This window comes from Oryctolagus cuniculus, chromosome 3, assembly GCF_964237555.1.
Source record: "Oryctolagus cuniculus chromosome 3, mOryCun1.1, whole genome shotgun sequence".
Classification (NCBI taxonomy): Eukaryota; Metazoa; Chordata; class Mammalia; order Lagomorpha; family Leporidae; genus Oryctolagus; species Oryctolagus cuniculus.
In genome coordinates, this window is record NC_091434.1 from 157,132,911 (window position 1) to 157,149,071 (window position 16,161).

General features: G+C 37.6%; 1 protein-coding gene across 1 annotated transcript in view; it reads left to right on the plus strand.

Annotated features, from left to right (window-relative positions):
- Positions 1–16,161, plus strand: part of CPED1 (cadherin like and PC-esterase domain containing 1) — a 335,522-nt gene that overhangs the window by 157,076 nt on the left and 162,285 nt on the right. Inside the window, exons 10-15 of the mRNA XM_008258284.4 lie at positions 1,561–1,665; positions 3,221–3,390; positions 8,740–8,810; positions 9,408–9,452; positions 14,218–14,404; positions 15,351–15,519. Coding sequence (XP_008256506.3) covers positions 1,561–1,665; positions 3,221–3,390; positions 8,740–8,810; positions 9,408–9,452; positions 14,218–14,404; positions 15,351–15,519 — 747 coding nt within the window. The remainder of the gene's footprint in view (positions 1–1,560; positions 1,666–3,220; positions 3,391–8,739; positions 8,811–9,407; positions 9,453–14,217; positions 14,405–15,350; positions 15,520–16,161) is intronic.

The following is a 16,161-nucleotide window of genomic DNA, read 5'->3' on the forward strand; positions in this document are numbered from 1 at the left end:
ATTTATTCACTGATAAATTTTTTAGTCACTCCATTGAAGGTGTCATTTGCTTTATTGTGCAATGAAGCAGTTTGATAATTCATTTGAAATTATTTTTTCTTACCTAAAGACTATTATTATTTTTTATGTCAACCAAGGACATGACTGTCTATTTATGATAACATTTTAGGTTAAAACATGAAGTACTTTCAAGAAGTAAAGCAGTTTATAATTCCTAAGGAATGTCTGTATATATTACACATTATACATGTTTTATCTAAAGAGATTTTTTTAAAGAATTTATTTATTTATTTGAAAGTCAGAGTTACATAGGAGAAGGAGAGGCGGCGGCGGGGGGGGGGGGTGTCTTCCATCCGCTGGTTCACTCCCTAATTGGCCGCAGTGGCCAAAGCTGCACCAATCCGAAGCCAGGAGCCAGGAGCTTCTTCTGGGTCTCCCACGTGGGTGCAGGGGCCCTAGGATTTGTGTCATCTTCCACTGCTCTCCTAGGCCATAGTAGAGAGCTGGATCAGAAGTGGAGCATCAGGGACTTGAACCGGTGCCCATATGCGATGCCAGCACTGCAGGTGGTGTCTTTACCCCCTACGCCACAGCACTGGCCCCTAAAGGGATACTTTAATATGAGAAGGTTAAAACTTTTGGGAGGTAGTCTAGAATAGTGATGAATTCTGCAGTTCAATATCAGGAGACTGGAGTTGCAACCCTAATTTTTTGGAGTAGTCACAACAGCTAACATATTTCATTAGAGGCTGATGATTAGGTGTCGTGATTCAGGGTGACAGTGGTTAGTTTTTATCACGTGTTAGCACACGTTTTCTTGATGTATTAAAAAATCTGTACAGATTATCATAAAAAGTATTGTGTCCTGGGTATTTTTCTGTCTAAAAGCTACATTCCGAGAACTTGGCAGTGTAGAATGCTAGGCCTCACAACCGTTGGTGCTCTAGGGACGACGTCTCTGAGAGCTGTAACCTGACCTTTTGGACTGTTTTCCTATGATTTTCCTTCTATTTCCTTTTTTCCATCTCTGATGCATGGGTGTCATTAAAAGTACTCAATCCAGAAACAGTGGTAATCTGTGCACCTTCCACTCTTTAGGGTGCTTTAGAAATAATGAGGGTGGGGAAATATGGGGGATGTCTGTTCTCCAGAGTCCATGAAACTCCAAGATGTTAATCTCCCAGATGTGGGGCTCATGTGTAAAGATCCATTTGAGGCTCTTACCTCGAGTGCCCAGAGCCCAAGGGATGCTCTGCCTGCATTCCTCAGTGGCTGTCCCAGGCCATCCTGCCCTTCTGTGCTGAGCTCACCAGCCTTGCGGCCAAAGCATTCTTGAACTGTCTGATGCAGGTCCTCCTTGTGAAGTAGGAAATGTCCTTATGCACAAACATCCTTGTGACAAGTCAAAGTTGCTATGTATTGTGTAGTATTAATGAGTCCAGCTGTGTATTTATTCAGTTCAAAATTCAGTTTATGAAGTGAGAGGGAATTGGGCTAACATTGTTTGACATTTTGGCAATTGCTTAAGTTTTTTTTTTTTTTTTCCTCTCCCGATTACAGGGTGAAAACTATCAAAAGGAACTAAATCAATGCCTGCCTATAGAGGAAATTAATTCAATTATGACTTTCATAGAAGAGCTTGGAGGTCTGGGACAATTCCAACTGGTAAAACAAAAGTGACATTTGATTCCTCTTGATTATGGAGATTGTAGTAAATCAAATCTAAGCTACCAGGTTTTCACTTCAAACAAGAGGAAGATATTTCTTTCAGAAATAGAAATCTTAATAATCTTTTTTCTTCTCAGAGATCTGAATAGTAAGATGAATAAGATTTATATGCTTTACTTTAAGAGTTTGCAGACAACAGAGAACTTGTGTTGGGGTAAAAGAATATGGGATTAGTACAGCTGCCAGGATTTGACAGCTCTCAAGGGGAAAATGTCAGAATTTTTCCAACCAAGTTATACTTTTTCTGGCTTTGGGACATTTACATGTAATCAAAATTTATTTCTGCTTACTCTATCCTTTTGTTTGTGCAAAATCAAATATAAATCAATATAGCAAGAATATTGTAGGAAACTACTTAAATCATAAATGTTTGCAATTCTTTTGGAAAATTCAAATAAAAAATATAAATAATTATAAAAACCTTTAGTGGTTTTAGCCTTAAGAAGGATGCTCACTTTCTCTTCTATGTACTTTTCTTGGTTCTGTTAATGTAATAGTCAATACCAAAGGGTAATTTATTGCATAAGCAGGTGCATATGCACAGTGTATGCTTCATTTCCAGTTCTGCCATTTATGTGGACTATAATGAATTTGTCTGTTTTCACGTGAGATTTGTTCATACAAACATCTTTTTAAAATAGCATTTTAATAAAGCCATTAGCAATCCATTATTAACCTGATATTTAGCACAAGCCCCCCCCTTTTTTTTTGCTTTAAAAAATCTGTGAGTTGAGTGAGTTGCAACAAATTTACTAAAGTAAGTAGTGTTTAATAGTTGTTATAATTTAGCCCCATATTTTGGATGTCTTAAAGGAGTTTATTTTCCCAAAGATAATTCAACTAACACATCATCATTTTAATTAGTTTGGATATAGTTTATTATTATCACATGCCCAGTAGTTTTACTCAATACTATAGAAAGACATACAAAGCTACCTGGCCTTGCTGTTTTGGAATTCATAATTTAAGATGTTGTGAATGTAGAGGACATCTGCTGACACAATGTGAGGAAAAACTAAAGAATTATTTTGCAAGAGAAAGAGCAAATCCCAACTTCCTGACTCCAAGTAGAAAACAGGATAGGCATAGATATGGGCTGTTTATTTTCTTTGATGAGATTAATATTTCTCACCCTGGCATAATTCACTTGTAGCCCAAGTGGATTTCTCTTCATTCTTCCCACTGTCTGACTCACTCTGCTATTTAGCTGTTTGGGTTATTTATTGCAGCAAGGAGAAATCTATTTCTATTCAATGAAAAGTAAACTCACCTCATTTAGAAATAGGATATCAACAAAGTTCCTTATAAAAAGTGGCACTGACCTTGACAACTGCAGAGAATATTAAATTATGACACTGGCTAGTGCATTTTAATAATTTCAGATATTCTAAAATATCTGACTATGAGTATGAAGGCTTCTCTAGCAATACTGTGCTGTAATTTATCTTGAATAACTTTCGCTGATATTTTGTGTTTGAATATTCCTTGTCAGCTCTTCCCATCTACTACTCCTGGGATTCAATCTGTGATGCATGAATTTTATGCTATGGAGAGTCCTATGGGGAAACCTGGCTCGGTTTTGACTCAATACTGGTCCCTCTTAAATGCACTTGAACAGTTTCGGCTCATGAATAAAAAGACGCAGCTACTTCCACTGGAATGGTAAGACAGCCACAAATTTGAATTGTGCAGTCCAAAAAATTTGAAGTCTAAAGATTGATTTCAAAAAGGTTTTGCCTACATTAAAGAAAGCAACAAAAAGAAGTGTGTCCAAAAATTCATGCTCTGGAAAATAAACGTCTTTAAAACATTGAAACCATAATGATTCCAGTGGTCTTCAAACACTGTAACAAAAATACACCCAAGAGTTTTTCAAACCAACAGGACTTGACTCCACTATAAAGTGATGCTGAAAATTAAAAGCTTCAAATTATTTTCATTCTATGATCTATATCCTTGAATTGAGGAAGCATCAGACAGAAAGAATTAGATGAGATTTTTTTTTATGAACCAAGTCAGAAAGGGGTTCCAGACGTAAGAATATTTACTCAGCAGGTTTTTGAAGTGTGACTTTATTCTGGCAAGATCTAGTCAGATTTATCAATATATGTTTGCTGTCTTTGTCAAAACTTGTTTTGTTGTTTTGTTTTAGAGGGTAGGATTTTTTTAAAAGGTTTATTTATCTATTTGAAAGTCAGAGTTGAGAGAGAGAGAGAGAGAGAGAGAGAGAGAGAGACTCCATCCACTGGTTCACTTGTCAGAAAGGTGCAAAGGCCTGGGCTTGGCCAGGCTGAAGCCAGGAGCCAGGAATTTCTTCCAGGTCTCCTATATGGGTGGCAAGAGCCCAAGCACTTGGGCCATCCATCTTCCTCTGCTTTTCTCAGGCCATTAGCAGGGAGCTGGATAGGAAGTGGAGCAGCCAGGACTCCAACTGGAGCCCATAGGGGATGCCAGTATCACCGGCAGTGGCTTTCACTGCTACGTCGCAATGCCCGGCCCCAGGAATTTTTATGTTTTAGAAAGTAGAATCTCAGAAGGAAATGTGTGGCGGGGATGACAGTTTGCCATCTATATTCACTTCCATTAAGAGGTGGGAAGGAGGGTGTGGACAGGTGAAACCTATTAACACCTCAAGTTAGTGAAAGAGGTGAAGGCAGCACCTGAGGTTTGGCCCATTCTCTCCTATACAGATAGAATCAAGGGCGTATTTGACTTTTCTACTGCCAGGAAAACAGAAGTCAACCTTAACTCCCAGGGAGATCAAAGACTAAATGGCCCTGCTATTATCATTTGCATCTCTTGCAGTCTGCCTCTGTAATGACTTCAGTTCCTTCCACCTCAGGAGATCCTGAAAACAGTACTGGGAGACACTACTCTATATAAATCAAAAATACAAATCATCTAATGCTATAACTAGTACTCAAACAGTATTTTTCACTTTGTGTTTCTCTGTGGGTGCAAACTGTTGAAATCTGTACTTAATATATACTAAACTGATATTCTGTATATAAAGAGAATTGAAAATGAATCTTGATGTGAATGGAAGGGGAGAGAGAGCAGGAAAGGGGAGGGTTGCGGGTGGGAGGGAAGTTATGGAGGGGGGGAGCCATTGTAATCCATAAACTGTACTTTGGAAATTTATATTCATTAAATAAAAGTTAAAAAAAAGAAAAAAATACAAATCATCATATATTTGAAGAATTCTTACAATATCTCCCAGGATCAGAATTCACTTTAATAGCTACAGTAACTTTATCATGTTGGCCTGAATTCCTTAATAAGAAGTAGAAGGCCTGGGGGAAGATTTTGGTTGTTTGAAAATTGAGTTTTAGCTAATACAGCTCAAAGCCACTTTGTATTTTGTACCTACCCAGATAACCCAAGCCTGCCTCATTCATCATTATAGGCAGGTGAAGAACACACTTGATTTCCCAAGGAGGCTATTAAAGGATTGTTTTTCACTTTGACTAAATTCCCTTGGGATACAGGTTTTGGAAAGCTGTTCCCCAGCAAGATTTCTCACCCTCCACGTATGTTATGAGGTTAAATAATCCATTAATCTTAAACGCAGAAGATGGGATTCTCTTCCCATCTGGAAATTTACTAATTGTGTTGAGTATGGTTAGAAAGCATCAGGACTATTTTGAGTCATAGACTTAGATTGAAAAATCTCAACTTCAGAGTTCATTAATTACAAGAGACTAGGTTTAGACCCCTCTGAGACTCAGTTTTCTTCTGTGTAAAATGTGGATTAAACTCCTCGCTCTGTGTTATTGAGGTAGGGTTGCATAAGATAACATCAGAGTGCCATGTGTTGTCCCTTGTACACCCTGTGACACAGGTGCGTAGTGAACACCAGTACACTTTCCTTTTCACAGGTCTGTACCATCCAAAAATCACTTTAACTTCTACAGTAGGGGGTAACATTTCAATTTCTTTTTTAGGAAAAACAAGACAAATTCAAAAACTTTATCTAGGTTAGCACAGAGATAAGTGACTTTGGAGATCTATAAGGAAGCAATTCGAATATTGGTCCTACAACATTTCAAGGAAAAATACTCAGTTATAATTATCTTTAGGTTTACCAGTGAATAAATGTATTTGCATATTTAATAATCATTCATACCTATTGCAAGGAGGATACGAATTATATCAGTTTCCCTGAGGAGAAATTGAGAGCTAGGAAGATCAGTCATTTGTTGGAGCTGCACAGTTAATGGAAAGGGAGTTGAGACTAGGACTCTGGCCTTCTTTTCCAGGGTCCGGAGTGCTTTTTCCAGTATAGTTTGCAGAGAGACCATCACTGCCTTTATATATACATATATATATATTTTTTTTTTTTTTTCTGGACAAGCAGAGTTAGAGAGAGACAGAGAGAAAGGACTTCCTTCCGTTGTTTCATCCCCCAAATGGCCGCTATGGCTGGAGCGCTGTGGCCAGCACGCTGCGCCGATCTGAAACCAGGAGCCAGGTGCTTCCTCCTGGTCTCCCATGCGGGTGCAGGGCCCAAGCACTTGGACCATCCTCCACTGCCTTCCCGGATCACAGAAGAGAGCTGAACTGGAAGAGAAGCAACAGGGACAGAATCCTGTGCCCCAACCGTGACTAGAACCCCAGAGTGCTGGCGCCGCAGGCAGAGGATTAGCCTAGTGAGCTATGGCGCTGGCCCCATCACTGGCTTTATATTTATAAGGGCCATCTCTAGTTTTTTTTCTGCAGAAAAAAAGTGGATGTTGCTTATCTACACTCCCCACAGGGTAAATGACTTCATCCTTCATTTTAAATAAAGTTCTGGCAGCAAGATGAGGAGAGAGAAAGTTACAAAAGCAAGAGTAGTTAAGTAACTCCTAGTAGTTATCTTGGGTCTCTATGGAATTAGTGTAAATCTAAACAGAATGAATATTCAAAAATCAGTGTTTATCCTCTCTCTGCCAATTTTCACTTCACTGGAAATAAAACTGCATATAGCTTGCTGTAAGGAAGTGCTTTCATGAAAATTCACATGGGTGTGAAACAAATAATTTATTCAAAAAATTATAAAAGAAATCACTGTACGATTTTTTTTTTTTTTTTTTACAGACAGAGAGAAAGGTCTTCCTTTTTGCCGTTGGTTCACCCTCCAATGGCAGCAATGCGCTGATCCGAAGGCAGGAGCCAGGTGCTTCTCCTGGTCTCCCATGTGGTGCAGGGTCCAAGCACTTGGGCCATCCTCCACTGCACTCCCAGGCCATAGCAGAGAGCTGGCCTGGAAGAGGGGCAACCAGGACAGAATCCGGCGCCCCGACCGGGACTAGAACCCGGTGTGCGGGCACCGCAGGTGGAGGATTAGCCTAGTGAGCCGCAGTGCCAGCCTAGGATACTTTAATATACAAAGTGTCTCATGCCTTTTAAACAATTATGTTTCCAAAATTCGTTTTATGTACTTTTTGAGGGTTGTATCTTTTGCAAGATTCATGTTTAGTTTTCCCTTCCTGTAAATTAGGATTTTATTTTAATTTGGCCTGGCATTCAGTGGGACTTCAACTAAACATATCTCACATTTGCTTTATTTCTCCGTTTCTTGGCGGGTGGCAAGGATTCTAAAGTGAGTGCTAGGCAATATTACCTCCCATCTCTGATTCCTTCCTTGTGTTCAAAACAAAATGAAGACTTTAAAAAATAAAATAGCTATAAAACTTTTAGCAATATTTTAATTCCTTGATTCTGCATACTTTCTTGTGTGATGTTCACGTTTTGCAGGAATTGAATATGCCTTATTCATCTCTTCTCTTCTCCAATGCCTAGTATGGTATTGGAGATATTAAATATTATAAAATGCTATTTCACACAGATCCTTTTACTTAATTCTCACAGGATCCCTGTGAAGTGAGGCAAGTGCTGTAATCTCCATTTGCTGAATGGAAATGGAGACACAACAGCACAGAGAGTAGAGCTGTGTGGGGCCCGAGGGCCGTGTCTGCCATCACCAGGACCAGCAGTTTTTCTGTCTGCAATTTAGATTATTCTGGTCCCAAATCTGAGGATTTGAATTGCAATCTGGGCAAGCATTTAGTTAGTTATGTAACAAAGAAAATGGGGAGAACACACCAGAACATGACTACCCCTTACAGCTCGCTACTGTTGATCAGAGTTTAAGGATAAAAGTCGTGGTAACATGTCATTTTTTGCATTGTTCACCTATATTTCTCAGATTATATGTGTGAGGGTACTTCAAAATTGTGGAAATAGATTTAAAGGATAAATTTATTGTGCTGTGTATCTGTGTATGTTAGCTACCAAATCAGAGAAAACAAGAAATTTGTCCCTTTTAGTCTAGCTTATTTTAGTGTTATCACAAAAATTAAAAGGCAAAGAGAAAGAAGGGAAGGATGAGGGAGGGATGCAAGGTGAGAAGAATCATTACGTGCTTAAAATTCTGCATATGAAATACATGAAGTCTCTTTATATAAATAAAAAATAAATTATACAAAAGATGTTTATTTTAGTGCAAAAATTTGCAATCCACGCAGTTTTCATGGTACACATTTTCCAAGAACTATTGAATATCCCTTATATAATATTCACTTTTTGCACTGAAATACTTATTTTTAACTCTATTTTCTATTAACTTTTTTGAAATGCCCTTGTGTGTTCTTCTCAAGCTGTGTCTCAGAGTTTCCAAGCTTCTTGCTTCAAAACTGTGTAACTTTAGCCAAACAGATTCCAATAAGAATGTACATTCTTGAATCACTTTTGTTGGACCCAGGCTATCTGAGATTGCTCTGCCTTGGACTGAGGAATGACTTTTTGCCCTGGTTTTCTTCAAATGTGTTTCTACTGATTAGAAATGATGAGATCTCCACCCTTCTCATTTGGGGCTAGTTTGCCAATTTTGAGGAATGAAACCCAGAAAGTGTTTGCCTTTGTCAAAATAACTTTGCCCACATAGACAAAAAGAAAGTGTGCTAAATGTAATTTCTATGGATTTTACTCATTTCATTGATTCAGGATTGTTTGGCATTGTATTTGCAGGAATACTTTTGCAGAGAATGAGAACATTGAAAAACCACAAGTGCTGTTGGATACAATTGAAAATAAAAAAGGTAAAAGGATATAGTCTCATAAAAATAAATTTTAAAATTTTAGCATAAAAATAAGTATTGCCTGGCCCAAAAACATTTTAAAAAATGTTTGGTTTTGTTAGCAGTCAAAAATGAAAATTAAACAAGGACATGTTCTTTTCTCTCAAATAATGATTTCAGCACTCTGCATGTTTCTGTTCATTCATTTGTTCCATACATATTTATTAGGAGAATTTCTATAGCTGTCTGATTAAATTCAAAAATTTAGAATAAAGAAGAGTAGAACTAATGGATGGCATTTTTATTTTGAAGGAGCTTTGGAAATTGTAGTCATAGATCATAGAACTACAAGAAATTTCAGTAGATCACACTGGGGAGAGTGATAAGTAAACAGCTCATTTTCTCCCTTAATATTTTCATATTTGAAATAATCATTCTGCTGAGGTTTGAATAAAGTAACATATTTTTATTTAATGTAGTATTCAGTCTTACTTAGAGGTAAATAATAAAATGTGTGTTGTACTACATTACCTTATGTTTGAGACAGTTCAATGTTTTTTTTTTTACATTTTTGGTTATACTTTTCATTTTAAATTTACATTTCCTTTTTACCTGCAGTGCTACAAATTATTAATGAAGATAAAGAAATCCATTGCAATAATGGTGAGTTGAGAATAAAGAGGTACAGTAGTGTTATCTGCATTTAGGTACACTCCAACTTTGAAAAAAAATAACCTTTTTTTAGCATTTTTGACTATCTGTAGGCTGCTAATTTCTTTTAAATAATATTTGAGAAGTCATTAGATTTCTGAATAATGTATCACTTTTACATGAGAAAATTTTTAATTTTCTGTTTTTGAATGTGAAATGTGTGTGTGTGTGTGTGTGTGTGTTGAAGCACACTGACTTCCAGATCCTTCTGAGGCCTGAGCAGTTTTACAGCATTGCCATGAATACCCCTGCAGTAGAAATTTGGCTAGTCAGCTTTGTACATTGATCTTTAGGTGGGGTCTTATCATCTTGCAATGATTTCTTTCTTGCCATATGTTTATTATAGTGGTTAGTACTTGAGTACAATTTTCCTTATAACAGTTGAGTATCTTAAAGCCAATTTTCAATTTTTCTTAAAATTCATCATTTTTCATTAAAGGCATAATCAATAAAATACTTGCATTTTAAGTTTTTATAAACTTTATATTTTAAAATAATTTATTCACTTTGATCAGTATTATTACAGTGGTCTTGCAAATGTATCTTTCTAGAGAGTCTGACTTTCCAAGGACACAGGACTATTAAGTGCCTGAACTGGAACAAAACTCCAGAATTTTCTTAATATTCTATAATATATCATGGGAAAATAAGAGTTCTGTATAGTAGGCTTGTTTTTGACAGTGTGTACCTTTTAAAATCTCTATCTCTGTCTATATTTGGTGTTAAAACATGCACTTAGAAAATTTAGTCTTTCACAAATAAAAAATCATGCAATTTAGTTTGTGATGTTTTAACACTTTGATTAAAATCATGGAACTCTTTAATAGAGTTAAATAGAGTCAACAAATACACCCAATTAAAGTAAATGGTGCTTTAAATTAAGTATTGCCAGTAGGAAAAAGATAAGAAGTATTTTGTATGCGCTCCCGCCCTGTACTCATGGTCAGTCTCTCCCCCTAAGCACTATTCTACCCTGCTGGGAGATGGCTACCTAAAATGTGTAGGGAAAAGACTATTGAAAAGCTAGCAGCAAAGTAAAAATGAACATTTGTGGAGTCTACTCGGTGCTAGGCTCTGGGCTAGATGCAGCGTGAGCAAAGTCACCTCACCACTTTGGGCTTCTATTTTCTTATTTATAGAATGAAAAGATTGTGCTTTTAAGATCCCAGGTAACAAGGTGTAGACAACGTGAACACTTAGATAACTCTTCCAAATTCTGTTTGTCTTTACATGGATTGAAACTATTCCTACCTGGGTCTCCACTGTTAATCATCCTACTTTTATGGCGTGATAGAAGATTCAAAAAATAACTCCATGATGTCTCAGAACAGGTGGGATTATCTTTAAGTCTAGGCTGTTCTTGTGTGTCATATGAGTTATGATTATCCCTCAAGAGGGCAATAAAATTCTGCAGTTAAAAGAAATCCATTAAAAGGCACCAAAACTTCAAACAGCTTTCCCAAATACACTTGCCAAATAGGTTAAGCTGCCTGCTATCAACATACCTCAAGCTGTGTTCTCCGTAGATCCAAGGTAAACTGGCCTGAGACAAGTTGGGGCTAGGGTGGGACACATGCCAAAGAATTACCGGGTGTTTATAGATGCAACACTGATGACTCAGTGGAAGATGCTGTCAGAACTCAGTCAGTTCTCAGGCAGGGGTCTGGGCTGCAGCGCCCAGGCTGGAGGTGGAGAGTTTCTGATGAAACAGAAACAAGCACATGCTAAAGTTTTGATTAAGAAAATGATTGCAAATATATTCCATCTCACAGAGAACTGAGTTTCGGCTTCTAAGTTTATTTGATTTTTAGTTACTTGAAAGGCAGAGAGACAGAGACAGAAATCTTACCTCTGCTGATTCACTCCCCAGATGTCTGCAGCTACTGAGGCTGGGTCAGGCTGGAGCCTTGAACCGGGCACTCAACTCAGGTTTCCTGTGTGGGTGGCAGAGACATAGGTACTTGAGTCATCACCTGCTGCATCCCAGGGTGCACGTTAGGGAGAAGCTGGGATCAGAAGCAAAGCCAGATCTGAAACTCAGGCACTATTGTTTCATCCAACTGGCATTGTAGCTGCTTTACTAAATGCCTGCCCCTGAATTTCAGTCTGTTTATTTACTTGTTTATTATTTATTTATTTGAATGGTGAGTAAATGGATTATTTGTTTATTTAATTTTTTAATCCTTTTTACTATGTATACTGCAGGCTTCACTTTCAAGCAGCAAAATTAACCAAGCAGGTGGTACCCAATTCACTGAGTTATTCAAGAAAATTCACTACTTACTTATTTTTTTATACAGCTTTTTCCCTAAAATGAAATTATCATATATTTATTGTAGTATTGTTCTTTTTTAAAAAGATTTATTTCTATGAAAGGCAGAGTTACAGAGAGGCAGAGGCAGAGAGAGAGAGATCTTCCATCTGCTGGTTCACTCCCCAAATGGCCAGAGTTAGGACGATCTGAAGCCAGGAGCTAGGAGCTTTTTCCGGTCTCCCCTGCGGGTACAGAGACCCAAACAGTTAAACCATCTTCTACTGCTTTCCCAGGCCATAGAGAGAGCTGGATTGGAAGTAGAACAGCCAGATTTTTGGAACCAGTGTCCATACGGGCTGCTGGCACTGCAGGTGGCGACTTTACCCGCTACTCTACAGTGCTGGCCCCAGTATTATTCTTTTTTAAAAAATATGTATTTATTTGAAAGGCAGAGCAATGTGAAGGGGGGAGAGAGAAATTTATCTTCCACACACTGAGTCACTCTCCAAATGGATGCAACAACCATGTCCAAGTCAGGTCAAAACCAGGAGCCAGGAACTCCATCCTGGCCTCCCTCGTGGATGGCTGGAACCCAAGTAGTTGCATCATCATCAGCTACTTTGTCAGGCATTAGCAGGGAGCTGGATGAGACACAGAGGAGACAATTCTTGAACCAGCACTTCGGTATGGAATGCCCGTGTCACAAGTGGCAGCTTAATACACTGTGGTTCAATGCCAGTCCTTACTGTATTTTTGTTAACTTGTACCATGAACTTCGTGGTATATCTGTATGTTCAACAAAGAAATACAAAATTTGGTTCTTATTGAAGCATAAAGTATGGACATGATGGGAAATCTAACTGGAGAGAAAGATAAGGAGGGCTTGTGCAATGCCCTGTTTGCCTTTTTAGAAGCCTGGATTTTGGAAATGATGAGAAACTACTGAAGAATTGAAGACAACTCATCAGATTTGAAAAATCATTGTGACAGTTGTATAAACGTAGAGGAAGACACAGCAGTTAATAAATAATCTTCTTTCTGTATCTTCAGTTTTATAGCTTCCTGCAGCAAATTCTGTGTTATCTCTTTTTGTGACTATGTTGTTAAAAGTCACTGAATGTTTTATGTAAAGGCAATGCAAGAATAGTTTCTAGTTTACTGATTTCCATTTAAACTTCTATATTTATGTTTGCTGGGATTTTATTGACTGTTGCAAAGTACTAACGGAACAAAATACAAATTGACTTATTTTGTTAAACCTTTGGACTATCGGATTCTTTTTTTAAACATAGAGTAGCTGGTGTGTGTGTTTATATAGCTATTTTTCTTTTTTTTTTTCTCACCAAGATACTGCTATCAAAGTTGGGCTCCCAAAGACAAATTTTTTTTAAGTTTTTAAAATTTTTAATTGACACGTAATGATCACATATGTACTAGGTACAGTGTAACACCAATGCATGGATACAGGGTATGGTGTTCCAATCAAGGTAATTGGCATATCCATCACCTAAAAACATTTATCATTTCTTTGTGTTAAGAGCATTCAAAATACTCTCTAATAGTTATTTTGAAAGATCCAATTCATTGTTTTCAACCAAAGTTCTAATCATCCTACTTATAGAATGCAGTATCCAGCTACAGCCCTGTACCCATTAACCATCCTTGCTATAATCACACCTCTCCTTCACCCTTCCCTGAAACTGGTAACTGTTACTCAACTCTTGACTTCTGTGAGATCAACTCTTTCCTTCTGCAATTGAAATAATGTCCTCCTAGTCTATCCATGTTACCACTAATGATGGGATTTCACTCTGAAAGATTGGTTGTTTTTAATGCCTTAGAATCAGCAATGTAAAGTTGTAATCCTAGGTTCTAAAGCAGTATTAGGCAGAATAGAGGATGTCCTTTCTACTTTATGGTACTTCTGCAGGTTAAGATGGTTTGGGAAGTGAGGGGTCTTAGGATGCCCTTGCTGATGTTTTTGTATCTGAATATTTGATATATTCACATCCTACTGCCTGTACACTATTATATCAATCTCATGACAGCTAATGACACTTCCCAGGAAATTTTCCTCATTCTCGGCTGGTTCCGCTTTGTCACCACCCCACGAGCCGTCGAGCTATGGCTATGAAGCTTGTTATTTGTCATAAAAATCATGAAAATGCTCTCAGGTCACAGAAGAGACACTTTCCCTACCTTCTGTGCCTTTAAACTTTTGAGGGCTGAGCTAAACCTGCAATCTGCCTAAGACCAACTAAAGTCAACAGCTGTTATGGTAGGTGAATTTTGCAACTTTTGACAAGTTGATAATCAGCTGTAAGCAAGGTGTTGGATGAAGAGTCAGCAGTGATCACTGCAATTGGTCAAAGAACTTGGAGAAAAATCACCTTTATCATACATGATTTTAAAATATTAATCCAATTTACAGTTGTTTTTTCTTTGTCATTGTTATTTTAACAGATAAAGAGACTCTATGTTACATCAAGCAGATCTTCACACTTCCACATTTGGAACTAAATCCTGAATTTAATCCAGAGATCAAAGATTATTACTCAGAAGTCCCATTTGATGTGGTAACAGTGACAATTGGAGCAGAGACTTCTAAGTGTCAGTGCAAGGTGCACCTGCATGAGCGGGCAGGGCCAAGGTACGGGGATGCTGAGTGGGATGAGTTGAGACATCACTCTTGAAAGCAGACATATGATCCAAATTTGGAAAGTGGTTGAAAAAAGTTTAGCCACAATATCACTTGGAGAGATTGCCAGAGTGTGAAATCTGTCTCCTACCAAGTCTTACGTGCTTGAAAGAACACACTGATATTCTACTAATCTATGAACAATCTTTGTTTCTACTCTATGTAATAATTTAGGATTGTGTTACAAAAATATTAAGAGGACTCACTGAGAAGAAATTTTGCTTATTATCATCTTTATGTTTTCAGATTGCTGGAGTTGATCTTTCTGAACACTAACCTCCTTCCATCCTAACCTTACTCCTCAAGTCTGAATATTCAGGGTTGCTTGCTTATGCATGTTGATGACATTTTGTGGACACCTTACACCATACCACTCAATTTCCTGGTCTCATTGAGACTTTTTTCTGATTCTTTTGAAAGTCATCAACTCTTTTGTTGGTAATTCTGAAAAGAAGATACATCCTTATACATTGTGTGCACAGCAAAGAAAATACCCATGGGTCAATGCTGTAGGAGAAGAAATGCACTTGGCATACCATGGAGTGAAGTTGTATCAACCTTGGTCACAACCCTGACTGTACCATGCAACTCTGGGCAATTTGTTTACCAGATCATAGTATTTGCATAGAATTATTATGAATATTAAGTGAGATAATGTACAGTTTGACAGCTTATACCTGTTAGTTTTCATTCTATAGTTAATGGAGGATATGACTTGTTCTTCAAGATTTATCTTGGTATAACAAAGAATGATGTACTGGAGGTTGCATTTTTTCATATTTTAGGTTTCTTATGAGATCATATGGAGCTTACTTGGTTTTTATGTCAATGGTTGGCATTTAATAAATATTGATTTATAAGTTTTGGCTGAATAAACCAATTTCTCCCCCCTTCCCAGCTTTGCCAAGTACCCTCTGGGCTTAGGAATGAACAAAATCTCCATGCTTGTGGTAGATGAAACTCCAGCACAGGGTGCGACCCTGATCACATACAAACTCACCATCTATAGAGAAGACCGCCCAAGTCTGCCCTTGTTTGAGGACTTCACAGCATGTGGTTTTGTACAGGTGAGTGAATTTCATATTCCCACTCGGGTTGACTTGGGAATGATCTGTTAACCCAGTGAAAAATGCCACAAGAAGATTGTCTTAAGAAATCATATGCTTTAAAATCTAAATCCTGGTCTCATTCTGAAAAGCAGGAGTCCCAGGCAGGTATGTAAGGCACCTCATTGTGAGTGGTTTTCGTTTTGTGTGGTGACTACTTCCTGTACTCATTGTGTTCATTGGATTTATTGTGGTTAATATTCAAAAAATGTCTGAGTACTCACACTTCATTATGAAATTGGTTTCACATTTCCCCCTTTAAATTGTGCTGTTTTTCTTGGATTTGTCCCTGGGTCTACTTTTGAAACTTTAAGCTAGATTCAGTGGAATTTATTTTTAAAAATGAGAGAAAATTTTATGAAACTGTTTAACAGATGGGACACTGGACAGATGAAATTAAAATTTTTTTCTCTGTCTCTGTCTCTGTAACTCTGACTTTTAAATAAATAAATAAATCTTAAATAATAAATTAACTTTTTTCAGGATGGATAAATTTCTCTTTCATTTCTCTTATTTTGATCGTTTCATGAGGCTGCAGTTTCTCTCGTGAGCATCACATGTCCTGTTATGGCGTTGATTTTAGAGGAAGGGGATTGAGGATTT